The sequence below is a fragment of the Benincasa hispida genome, chromosome 12 (assembly GCF_027475165.1).
Source record: "Benincasa hispida cultivar pf3 chromosome 12, pf3_genome.v1.1, whole genome shotgun sequence".
In the NCBI taxonomy this organism is placed as follows: domain Eukaryota; kingdom Viridiplantae; phylum Streptophyta; class Magnoliopsida; order Cucurbitales; family Cucurbitaceae; genus Benincasa; species Benincasa hispida.
The window spans coordinates 37,396,935-37,410,473 of record NC_143489.1 but is presented as its reverse complement, the minus strand read 5'-3'; the positions used below and the strand labels follow the sequence as shown (position 1 = coordinate 37,410,473).

The window sequence follows — 13,539 nt, the reverse complement described above, 5'->3', positions numbered from 1 at the left end:
GAACATACAGCCCCAACAAATATTTAAAAAAATAGTGTGACTGGCCTCAGATTTAAATTCACACATGTAAATGAACTCAAATCCAATTAATAAGTTAGTTGAGTCATTAATGAAGTGGTTGAATGGGTAGTGGAAATATGCAAGTGGAATAAAATCAAAAAACAATCAGAATAGTCATTAATAAAATCAGCAAACAATCATAACAGTCATTAATAATGTTGGTAGGCAGTTTAATAAATGAAGTAATTAATAATGCATAATATTGAAAACCTGCAAAAAAAATAATAACTAGGACTAACACAATTCAAGATTCAACGGGGCATTAGAATTAGAACAACAAGATACAGAACAGAGAATTAGTGGGTAAATTAGCATGGTTGGAAAATCAAATACACAAAACAACAGAGAATGAAGGCATGAAAATGAAAATTTGAAGGAAAAGATAGAGAAGAAGACACAATATTAAAAACAAAACAAATCACATAATAGAGAATACACAGAACAGAGGATCGAGGATCAAATATACAGAACATGAAATACACATAACATGTTTAGAACATAAAATACATGAAATACACAAAACATGTTTAGAAAATAAAATGCACAAAACATGAAATATACAGAACGTGTTTAAAAAAATTAATCATGGCATGAAAATCAAATACACGGGACAGAGGATCGAGGCATGAAATTGAAATTTTCAGGAGAAACAAAACAGAGACTCATCATTGGCCGATCTAGGGTTTAGAAAACAAACCTGAAGTGGACAATGTTCTCCCCCACCAAGTTGCAATTCCTTCAACCAGTCCCTGCCATGCATTCAATGATCGACACCGAAGCAACACTGAGAACCAAAAACAAGTTGTACAACGGGTTATGGGTGAACGGAGGACTGTCAAAGCAGCAAGAACATGGTTGAGACCGAGATTAAAGCCGCAAGGGGAAAAAAGGAAAAACACTAGATCTGTGAGAAAACAACAAACCTATGAAGAAAACAACAGATCTGTGACATACAAACACGGGAAGATGAAATGGTGTCATACGAAAGCGGGTTGAGGACGAGATTGAGGAGAAGATTGAAGCGGCTAGGGTTTCAGACGATGGTTGAGAGAGACGTTAGAGGGAAAGGGGAGAAGGAGATCTGAAGGAAACGGAGGAGGGAAAGGGCAGATTCGAGATCGGAAGGATGAGTTCTGAGAGGGATATGCATGCGCGAAAGGGGAGACGAACAGATCTGTGACATACGAAAACGAGAAGATGAAACGGTGACATACGAAAGCGAGTTGAGGACAAGATTAAGGAGAAGATTGAAGCGGGTAGGATTTCAGACGATGGTTGAGAGAGACGTGAAAGGGAAATGGGAGAAGGAGATCTAAGGGAAATGGAGGAGGGATTCGCAGGCACGAAAAGGGAGTTGAACAGATGTGTGAGTGAGAGAAATGGGAGGGGGAGAGGGAGAGATGTGTGAGGGAAAGGGGAGAGGGAGAGATGTGTGAGTGAAGGAAAGGGGGATATACGACACATCCCTCCAAATTCTCATTACTGTTTGCAAACCATTAGGCTGAATATTTCAAATTGATGATATATAAAAATGGACCCCCAAACATTGAGATGATATAAAATCTCACTGAATTTAAAATTCATTGGGCTCCTAAACACACCCTTCGTGATTATCATGTTAAGAAGTTAAAAAAGAAAAAAGAGTTGCCCTTCCTTTTTTTTTTTTTTTTTTTTTCATATACATAGAGATATCACTTTTTTTTCGTTTTATATTAATAATTCAACCAACTTGGTTTCAAGTAAACATTTTTTCCTTTCTCTTGAACTCAACAAAGTAGGGTGAAGAGATTCAAACATTTATAGAGTCTTAACCAATTACCGCTTGATTTTAAAATTCGTCTTTAAATCAAATAAATAAGAAAAGAAAACAAGATATAACCGAATGTATAATTTTAATAAATAAGATTAATGATCACGCCAGTTTATAAACAAATACTTGCACCAACCAATAGAATATCATATTGAACTCGAAATAATAAACCAATCTTAACATAGCTTGATTGGTTTTAGTATATGTGACTGAGAGGCCGTTCGAATCACTCACTCAAAAGTGTTGTTGAACTAAATAATAATAATAATAAGAGCACTGTTCATTTCAATTTCACTTGTAAGTTTTAACTCCCATTCAAAAATATATATATCATCTCCATCTCAAATAAACAAAATAACTCAAAACTGCTTCTGACTTCATTACAAGTTTACAATATCATAAAGTCTGAACTCAGATAGCTACATTTACAGCATAAACAACTTTCTAAAGCTCTATTGACTTCTAACAACTAAGGAGAATATCAGAGAGACATCAAAGGCTACATTTAAATTTTCAACAACTTGGGTTTAATGCACAACATCACATGATGGACATGGGCAACGTAATTATAGAAGGAGAAAGGGTGAATAGTGTTCTCACATGGATTGCTTAGTTTCGAGTCTAGATGGATACCATGATGTAATCGTCATAAACCGTCGTTATCCTTCTGATTATCAGCTGTGTTCGCCATCAAAGGCAAGGATGGGTGTGATTCCATGCGTGGAAACAATAATTTTAGCCGAAATGCATCAACTCCATTCAAGTAATAATGGAAGAGCCGTTTTGCTCTGATAAACCCCAGACGACCATATAGAGCAAGCGCTCCTTTATTTGTAACTTCAGCTTCTAATGTGACCTAGAGACAAAACAACATCAGGTGGTAAGTTAGAATGTCAACTTTCTTTGAAACAGAACATTCCATTACTAAAAACACAGATTAGAAAGGAGAAAAAACAAATAATTATCTCTCGCAAGGTTGAAGAGACTATAGAAAACAGTTCCAATTGGTGAAGCTAATACAAGAAGAGTGATTGAAGACTTGAATAAAATGAGAAAACTAACATGAAAAGAGTCTGAGGACATCCCCAAATGAGGTTTAATCATGTTTGTCCAAAAGATCTTTGATTTTCGTTTGAAAGGGTGATAGCATAATCATTGCAGTTAGCATCTACTCAAACAACTCAAAACATCATAAGAAAACGAGAGCCAAACTATTTTACAGAAATAAACTGAACAAGGTACCACTTGGTTCAAATTGTCAAATCAAATAAAAAAGAAATGTGCAGCTGAAGACACTATTACTGCAGGCAATTTCAACAGAAGCCGCTAATCTCAAAGTCAAATCAAGTTCAGCTATTTCCATACCATCAATTCAGGATAACTCCCGAAGAAGATTCGAGCAGGTAAATTTGAGCCACATTCAAAACAATTTAATGTTCTAATGTGAGAGTGCCTTTTCTCCTTTAAAACGATGGTGTTCAAAACAAGTTATGCACACGTCATCAAATCGACATATCCTACATGATTGTTGCCCTCTACATCAATGCAATGGAGAAACTCATTAAATATTAATATCTAATAAAGGAGACCTTCAAACCTTAAATCTGTGTTCCCAAAAGTACACACGTTCCCATCATTCTTCCACACCTTAAACCTTATTAGTTAGGATTAGGAGAGGAAACAAATTCTATGTTAGTTAGATAAATTGTGCGACCACATTAACACCCAAAACATTTCGACTTCTTTAGTTCACTGTTCACCGATTGGATTTCTTTCCTATCTTTGTAATATTAGCAATGTTTTAGCTGTTTATATTTATGCTTAGCATTCATGTTAATATTTATTTATATTTGTAGCAATTTTTTTTTCCAAATCTATTTATGGTCCCTTTCCAGAAGACCTTATATTTGATTTAATACATTGAAATCAAGAACATAACAGTTTAACCAAAATTATTTGATAGTTAGGATATTCAAAGAAAAACTCAATAACTCAATGTAGCTAGCTCCAAGGAGTTCCAAAGGTCTTTTACCCCTAGACTACCCAACCTTTGGGATTTGTTTAAATAAATTCATCGCTACTTTAAAGTTTAAATAATTACCTTTAAAGCCTTTTCATATATTCCATTTTCTCCTTTGTAAGCAAACGAAAGTCAAGTTAATACTGAAATATAAAATGTTAAATTACTAAATATGTTAACAATTAAAATTTCAATATTAAATAATACTTGTGGTTGTAGATATCTTCTGTGAATTAATGACATAATATCATGCGAAAGAATAAAGTCAATTTTATTCCCAACTATCATATGAAAAGATTAGCTTGGATTGAAACAGAGCTTGGTGAGTGGAGGTCTCCAAATCCAACCAGGATTCAAAGACATCTTGTTTTGAAGAGACGACTTAGGATTTAAAGGAGATGACATAACAAGTATATGTTGCAGATGATGCAGTGCAAGTGCATGCTCGAGTTTTCTCTCTCTTTAAAATGTCAAGTTAGTTGATTCTGCAGGCTATACAGCCATCTACTACTAACTTACAGTTCAGAGATTCGATTAAGAAAGTAAGAAACCAATATCTATAATACAGAGAAGAGAACTCACAAGTTAGTTGCTTTGACTCCTTTAATGAAGGAAAACAAATATTGGCTCACACATAACAGAGGAAATACCATAGTTGATGCCAACATACCTCATCACAGCCTGATTCCATCATGACTTTTATAGACCTTGTGACTAGCTCTGAAGCTACAAAACAAAGAAAAATAGTTATGAGAATGAAGATCTACAAACTCTGGTAGGTTTATAACAAAAGACGTGTATTAAAACCCAATTCAAAATGGCAAAGCATTATACAGTAATGTCAGTGTTATGCATATAACTAAATGATGTTCTAGTCAACTAATGGAACAGAAATTTAGGATCATTCCCAAGAGTAAATCAGGCATTCTTGACAAAGAGCATTGAATAGAAATTATTCTAATAATGTGATCCTATTCTAATAACATCAAAATCTAAGTAATACAAATGAGTCTTCCAAAAGAAATTACAGCAACAAATATAAATGGGCCATTGATAAATTCATATTACATAGAAAAATTAAATCATAAGTTTCATTGATTACATAACAAAAAAATAAAACACTTCCATACATAGGTGAGCAACAATCTCTTCACAGAAATCAGAGATAACAAAATTTACCAATGCCTTTTCCTCTATAGGGTTTGATAACAACCAACATGGCAATGTACCCTCTGAAAGTCCCCCGATGCTCCCCCATCTTACAAACCACCGTCCCGACACATTTTCCTCTATGAAAGGCCTGAGGAAGCAGCAAAAACAGAAAGAACGAAACAAAAACTAAAGGGAATGGCGACGATCATGAGCTGATTGGTCAGAGATTTGAGACAAAAGCGAGTTTAATACCAGGAATGAAAGTTGAGGCCAGAGGTATACGAAGTAACGATAAGTGAATATGGAGTAGGGTTCGCTGAGTTCTTGATCGACGAGATTCATGATAAGAGGTAAGTGATGCTCACCGCCATAGCTTACGTACTCTATCTCCGATGCATCAAATTCAACTTTCTTCGTTTCTTCTTCTTCTACCACACCGTCCAATTTCGATTCCATTCTCTGTTCTTCTCGCCGGAGGAGTTCGCCGGGGACTGCCGCGTCGCCTGAAGAAATCCGGCCGAAATTTGGGGTATTCAACTTGAATGCCTGCAAAATATTGGAGCCTGGAATCCCTGAAGATATCGATTTATTTAAATTAAAATGATTTTATTTTAAACAAATTACCAAATAAAATTCTAACATTAGTTTTCAAATAGAGAAATTTTCATAACAGGAAGAATATAAAAGTATTTCTAGAAATATAAAAAAATTAAGAAATACGAATAGACTTCTATCAACATCTATCATATGTTATCAATGATAAATTTCAATCAATTTTTATTACTAATAAACACTAATATACTTCTATTAAAGAAAATTAAATTTTACCATTTTGTATAAATAGTTTTTCTTATTTTTCTATTTTCGAAAATTTCCATATTTTAATTTGGCCGGTCTTTTCTTTTATTTGTGAATATTATGACTATTATAATAGAAAATAGATGTTCATTACTTAGTGTCCAAAGTCATGTGTCACCTTGTCCACGTGTCTTGTAATTATTCATGTTTGGTGTACATATAAGTTCACATTCTACTTGTCACTTTGCCTATAAATAGTGGCATTTGGTAAATCTTAAAAACACACATACATTGGTGAGAATTTTACTTCCACTAATTTTTATATTATCTAATTTCATGATTTTAGTTATTTTATTCTATAATTTAATTTTTATTTATTATTTATTATTATTATATAAAAAATATTATTATATTATATTTTTCACATATGTATTCTCATTATGCTCCTCAATTTCATAACACGTTATCGGCACGAGCTCCTATCATTTTTTCCGCTAAAGTAGGTTCTAAAGATATGTCGGTTTTTTCTTTTTCGTTATAGTTAATAAATTTAATGTTATTTTGCATATTTAATTTCTATTAAATTTCTAACATAAGTACAATATTTTATGATAGTGCTGTCATGACACATCTCACAAAATGAGAATTTGTCCCCCTTGATATTAACGGTAATAATTATTTGTCATGGGTACTTGATGCTGAAATCTACCTGGATGCTATGAATCTTGGGGAGACTATTAAATAAGAAAATACGACATCCAGTCAGGACAAAGCAAAACCTATGATTTTCCTTCGTCATCATATCCACGAGGGATTGAAAATTGAGTATCTTATAATAAAAGATCCTCGTATCTTGTAGAAAAATTTAAAAAGGTATGATCATAAAAAAAACATTTATTCTTCCTAAAGCTCGTTATGAGTGGATGCACTTGAGGTTACAAGATTTCAAATCAACAAGTGATTACAACTCTGCATTATTTAAAATCAGTTTAAAATTGTTATTATGCGAAGAGAAAATAACTAATGTCGATATGTTAGAGAAGACATTTTCTACATTTCATGTCTCGAATATGCTCTTGTAGCAGCAATATCGAGAGAAATGTTTTAAATAGTATTCTAAATTAATTTCATGTCTTCTCGTGGTCAACAAAATAACGAGTTATTGATGAAAAATCATGAATCCCGATCAATCGGAACGATACCATTCCCTGAAGTGAATGTTGTAAATTTTAATAATAATCATGGTCGAGGTTGTGACCGTGGCAGAGGAAGAAATAATTATTATTTTCATGGTGGTCGTTTTGTGGAACGTATCATCATGCAGCGGAAGCGACGAGGATCAATAATCACTCTAATTCATTAATTTTGACAGAAATGAAAGCATGCTATAGCAGAAATAAATAGGTTTCAAGTCATACCTTTGAAGAACTCTTGAAATCTCGATTTCTAGCTGCAAAAACTCTCTGAATCTTGTTGTTGACCACCCCAAGATCTTCCCTACTATCCTCTTGGTACTCTAGATTGAGTTGTGGGACTCAAAATAAGCATGAATTAAGGGAATATGGAGATAAGCTTACAGCAGCAACAATGGAAGAATACCTTCTTTTCATGAATTTTGCAGAAAAATTTGTCCAATTGCATTGCCTCAAATTCACTCCAATCTCTTCAATATATTGCAGACCATCATGAAATGAGAATGGTTGCATGAGATGCAGCTCATGCTTGGAGTAATTGAAAACTTAAGATGGTGGGTTTAGTGCGAGCAACTTGAAGAAGACAATGCAAAATGTCAATTTTCCATTTTGTGTTTTTTCTTCGTTTTCAACTTTTGATAAATTGTATTCATAAATCAATTTATTTTATAAAATTGAAAATATTATTAATTTTACAAAATTAATTTCATAAATTAATTTTCTTAAGAAAATTAATAAATAATTATTTAAACAATTTAAATAATTCTAATTAATTTAATATCAAATATTAAATTAATTTTACATAATTCCACCTTCATATATTTAAATCATATTTAAATATAAATTCTCAAATTCCGTTTTATTCTAATTTGAACACTTCAAATTAATTTATCTTGCTACTCTAAAGCTTATCCATTTACGAGCTAGTAGGGGGACCTTGTGCACCTATAGATCATGGGCCCCAACGATCCGAGATCAATTGGCTAAACTCATTAGACCGAATTAACCCTCATTTATTAACTAATGGGTCACTCCACTAAAGCCCATAATTGAACTTCCCTCATTGTAGATATATTATATCCACTCGATATAACCATGATTAGTAAGTTAACCCTTCATAGGTTGTTCGTAATAACGGCTGGGTCGAATCTCTGTTTTACTCCCAAAATTACCTCTTGTTCCTCAAGTCCCACTGATCCTATAATGAACAATTGATTTGTGATCCAATCAAAAAATTGAATCCTCTCGTGTCAATGAGAAGGTGATGCCTCTTGTTCAAGACCCAGAATCAGTACTTAAAGGGAACAACCTCTCTACTAACCCAGATCGTATAGGAGTGAATTCCATCTTACAGGGCTATGTCCCCAGCTATTCATCCAATCTTATCCCCAAAATGGGAGGCTTATTGAGAAGTGACGTTGGACTACTCTCACCATCTGTAGATCAAAGGATAATCCTGAACAAACAAGAGTTCATAGTTAGCTCAGGATTAAAGTCAAATTACCTAGGTCATCGCTTTGAAATAATCAGCCTTAAATAATAAACAACATTATAAAGTAAGAGTGACTAATTTCATGATTGAATCTTGTACAAAACTCATTTGCACAGGACGCCCCCACTCCTCATGTCATAACATTCACGAATTAGGATCACTTCGTTTGTAGCACTTTACAACTCTTTGTAACAACTACCGAATAGGCCGCATCCAATAGTATGGCCAGAATAAGGTATCCAACCTTATTCATATACTATAGATCATTTTCTACTATATACTAAAACCAGATCCACTTATATATCTCCACATAAAGTTCAAGTACTCATGTAATAGTCAAAAGACTTTTAGGTTTATTGGATTTCTAATAAGCAATATATTCAATAACAACTTATTAAATTTTCAGAATAAGTTCTATTTTTTACAAACCACGAGTTTTAGGACATAAAACCCAACACATTTTAATATTCAAATTTCAAAATAACCATACAAAATGATGATCACAAAGGAAAAGATCCACAAGATAATAGTTCAAAAAGTGTTGAAAATAAATGCTTTCGATGTGGAATGACTGAGCATTGGTCACGTACTTGACGTACGTCAAAACACTTAGTTGACCTCTATCATGTCTCTCTGAAGGAAAAAAAGAAAAATGTGGAAGCAAATTTTTCCTACCAGGATAATGACATATTTGACATATCCCATATGAAAAATTTGGATGTGGCAGACTTCTTTGAATCTCCTGAAGAGAAGATTGACACAGTTGGTGGTGATACTAGGGTATGTCCTAGTTTATTGTATATTTTATATGTATTTATCTTGTATTGTACATTAGTCTTCCAAGGCATTAGGACAAGTGGGAGATTGTTGGGATTGGTGTCTTAATTCTCCTAGAGTCTCGTAGTTTGTAATATATACACATTGTTATGAATAAAAGAAGAGTTATTTTATCTGGCATTTACTCATATCCAATAAACAAAGCTCCATGGTTATCGTATGTAAACTTAAGCATGTATATGAGATATACAAGTGGATCATGCCTGATCCTGGTGACACTACGAATACGACCCACTTTGTAGAGGTTTGCAAGTGTTGTGAACTACTGTAAATGGTAGATTCTGACCAATCATGTGGAGACATGGTAGTGGAGGTGTCCTATACAAAGAGTTTGTATAAGATCAGACCACGAGATGATTCGTCTATGTATATAACTATTGGGATTGGTGCTTAATACTCCCGGAGTCTCGTTGTTTTGTAAAGATACGCATTGTTTGATGAATAAAATAAATGTTATTTAATTCTGAAAATTACTCATATCCAATAAACAAAGGTCCTTGGTTATCTTATGTGAACTTAAGCATATATATGTGATATACAAGTGGATCATGCCTTAAGTGATAACCTAAATAGGTCTGTAGTATAAGGATTAAGGTGGGATACCTGATCCTGGTGATACTACGGATACGACCTGCTTTGTAGAGGTTTGCAAGTGTTGTAAACTACTACAGATGGTAGATCATGGCCATTCATGTGGAGACGTGCGAGCGGGGGTGTCCTATACAAAGAGTTTGTATAAGACCTGGACCACGAGATGACTAGACTCTGTTTATAACGCCGTTGATACTAGAGACTTACATCTCACCTAAATGACCATAGATGATACGATCTTAATCCTGAGTGTTTTTGGAACATCTGCCTTTGAGAGTAGTCCTTTAATTAGTATGGGTGAGAGTGGCCAGATTTCCAACTCAACATACCTACTTTTTCAAGGACTTGTTTGATCTGGGAGTTGGGAACTCAATTACAAGATTGAATTTACTTATCCGAAGCAGGGATAAGTAGAGAGATTGCTCCCTTAAAGGCTAATTCCCGGGCTTAAACATAGTGGCCACAACTTCTCTTTGGAAGAGATGACTCAGTCATAGTAGGACTATGACTTATGTTCATTAGAAGGATCAGTGTTACTTAAGGAGTTAGATGTAACTACAGGGGCATAACGGTTATTGGCCGAGCTGTACTTATGAGTGATCTGTGAAGAGTTATCGTACTGCTGATAGGTTAAGATGAACACATAATATATCTGTGGTAAGGAGAATTCAGCTGTCAATCTTTAGTGGAGTGCCTGGAAGTTAACAGATGGTGGATCCCGTGACTAAAGATTTTAGTTAGTTATTCACGTATTATTGGAGCTTCGAGCTATAGGTTCATGGTAGCTCAATGAATTCAATTAAGGATCAGTTCTTGGTGTTGATTTGAAATTTTCAAATTGACAAGAGGTATTTTGATTATATATGATATAATCGGTATGATGTATGAGATACATCTAATAGAGGATTAATGTAAATGAGATTTACATTAAGTACCATGGAATAGAACAAGAACTATGGTTTATATGTTTCATGAGATTAAATATTAAAACTATAGGTTATAAAGAGAGTATGATAAGTTGGTTTTCATTTATATTTATAATAATATTAATTATTAGATAATTAAATTTTTTTTCTTTAATAACCAATTGACTGGAAGGTTATTGGTGGTTCATGATAACCGTGAGATAAAAGAAAAATTGTTTTCCTAATTTTAGTAAGTTTTTACAAAACTTTTGAAAATTTGTTTTAAGATTTCTCTCGGGGGAAAAAAAAAAAGAAACTCACAGAAGCTTGTCAAGTAAATACAGATTTACTAAACGACAGCTTAAGCAAAGTAAACGATCGTGTAGTGTTTTGTAGGTGAAAGACACTGAACTAAACAATGAGTTAAACAATCACTTAGCTTTTGCTAGATGATCGTTTAGCTTTAGCTAAACAATTGAGCATCGACCTATGTAAGAGGTTTCTGTCTTCTCCCATTTGCCCAATCGTGTACACGATTGTTCATTCCTCCTTCGTCTATCTCATTCCAAGTCCACATAGAGTCCACCCTCTGGATTCTCACACCGAGAATACCAAGGTAACCTTCTCAGTGGTGTCTTACTCTACTTGACACTGTCGAGGTTCTGTGGAGGTTGTTCGTGCTGCTGAAGAGTTCGTGACTGAGGCGATCGCTAAGGACAAGTGCGAAGTGTTCGTGCAGTGTTGTGGTCGTGTTGTTCGAGCGTTTGAGTTGCTGTGTTCTAGCGTTCATGAGCAAGGAGCGTGGAGACGAATCCACAAATATTCGTACAGATTTCTCCTTGTTCATTTGTATTTTTCATGCTATAATTTCTATATTGATTGCATAACTGTATGTTTTATGTACGACTGTAATTTGTAATGTTCATTCATGATTGTAATTTGGAATGATTTATTTTTCGCTGCTCATGGAAATCTCAAGTTCGATTTCCTTTAATCAGTATCAGAGATAGGTTATTCTGATATTTCAAATTACAACTCTGTTTTGAACTCATTATACAGTTGTGGTGGGTTTCTGCATTTGTGGTTAATCGTTTTCTACATTTGTGGTTGAGTTGATGAATGTTTCGAGTTTAATTGCCTTTTGTTAAGCTTTCTGGTATTACAAAGTGTTAATTTGTAAGGGCCCCTATGTTTTTGGGCATAATTAACTTTGCAATCGAGTCTATAATTCAAAGAGTTTGAGTTAGTCGAGTCATTCGTGATGAAGCTTCGAAGCATGGAGATGCGGTTCTCAATGAAGAAGAAGACCAAGCGTTGGTCATATCGTGTAGCTTAAGGTAAATGATCGTTGGGATTTAACTAAGCGATCATTTAGATTTTTCTAGACGATCGTGTAGTATTTTCTAAACGATCGGTTAGCTAATGCTAAGCGATGAGGTAAATCGTTTACTATATCGCGTAGCGTTGGTTTCCTGATCGCGTAAGTGCTGGAGGTAGACGATCGTAGTGGGAGCATGTAATGCTCATCGTCTAGTAAAAGGCGCACGTTAGATGATCGTGTAGTTAGCAAGCTTAATCGCTTAGTTACTACCTACACGGTCGTGTGTATGCGATACGGAGGCGCTAGCTAAGCGATCGTTTAGGCGATGGTGTTTCACGACATCATAGTCGTTTAGACGATCGCGAAAGGCGGCGTTTTGTGGAGCATGCTAAGCGATCGTGTACTTCAAGCTTCATCGCTTTGTAAAAGGTACGCGATCGTGTAGTAATAGCGAAACGATCATTTAGATTTTTTCTAAACGATCGTGTAGTAAATGCTAAACGATTGTTTAACTCTGGGAGCGCTGGTAAGCGATAGAATGAAGCGTTTGTTTTATCATGTTGACGATCGCGAGAAGCTTAATAGATAATGGTTGGAGATGCGATGTTTTGCCCGAGGGTTTAAGACTCGGTTCACCTGTTTGAACTGGAGACTCCTTGTCTTTATAATAGTTAGCTTTAAGTTTTTATAATTTGAAGGCAATTTTACCCGGTTCATCAACATTGGTTTAATTATAAATATGATGTATGGTTCTTATATGCCAAAGTATTTGACATATAGTTCAAAACCCACCTTAGGTTGTGCAATTATTCATGCATCATATATTATAATTGTTATAATCGAGCATGAAGAAATTACTTGAAAGCATGAGCATGCATCATGAAATATAAGAGTTACATTTTGCATCCAGTGAGCATTATCATGCATCATCCTTTTATTATAAATGTTATAGTCTAAGGGTGAATGGAAGTATGTTTTGCTTGTTTCATTGTTGTTTTGTATAAGTGTTATATAAAGAAGTAGCAATGAATGGACAATGCATTGAACATGACACTTAGGCTGTTTATAATCATTATGAATACTTTGCATGTGTTAGCTTAGTATTGTGGTGGTTGTTTCCTTTTATAAATGTTATAAAGGAAATTAGACCTAAAATAAATAATTTAGAGTTGCATGCGAACTTAGGGTGAACTCAAGTTTTTAAAAGGGTTTTAAAATTGGAATGAGATAGACCTAAGTTCAAATGGTTCTAAAGAGTTTAGCAACTGAGATTAATATTTTAAAATCGGTTTAATAGGATTGTGGTGGTTTTTTCCTTTTATAAATAAAAGATTAAATTTGTTGTAAATCTATCTATAAG

The 13,539-nt window shown here is 34.2% G+C and overlaps 1 protein-coding gene across 1 annotated transcript; it reads right to left on the bottom strand.

Annotated features, from left to right (window-relative positions):
- Positions 1–2,159: 2,159 nt before the first annotated feature.
- Positions 2,160–5,710, bottom strand: ATMAK3 (Acyl-CoA N-acyltransferases (NAT) superfamily protein). Its single transcript, XM_039050818.2, has 4 exons — positions 5,295–5,710; positions 5,070–5,190; positions 4,561–4,616; positions 2,160–2,726 (listed from the first exon to the last, which is right to left on the bottom strand). The coding sequence occupies exons 1-4, from the start codon at positions 5,496–5,498 to the stop codon at positions 2,517–2,519; spliced, it is 591 nt and encodes a 196-aa protein (XP_038906746.1). The 5' UTR covers positions 5,499–5,710; the 3' UTR covers positions 2,160–2,516.
- Between the last annotated feature and the right edge of the window lie 7,829 nt (positions 5,711–13,539).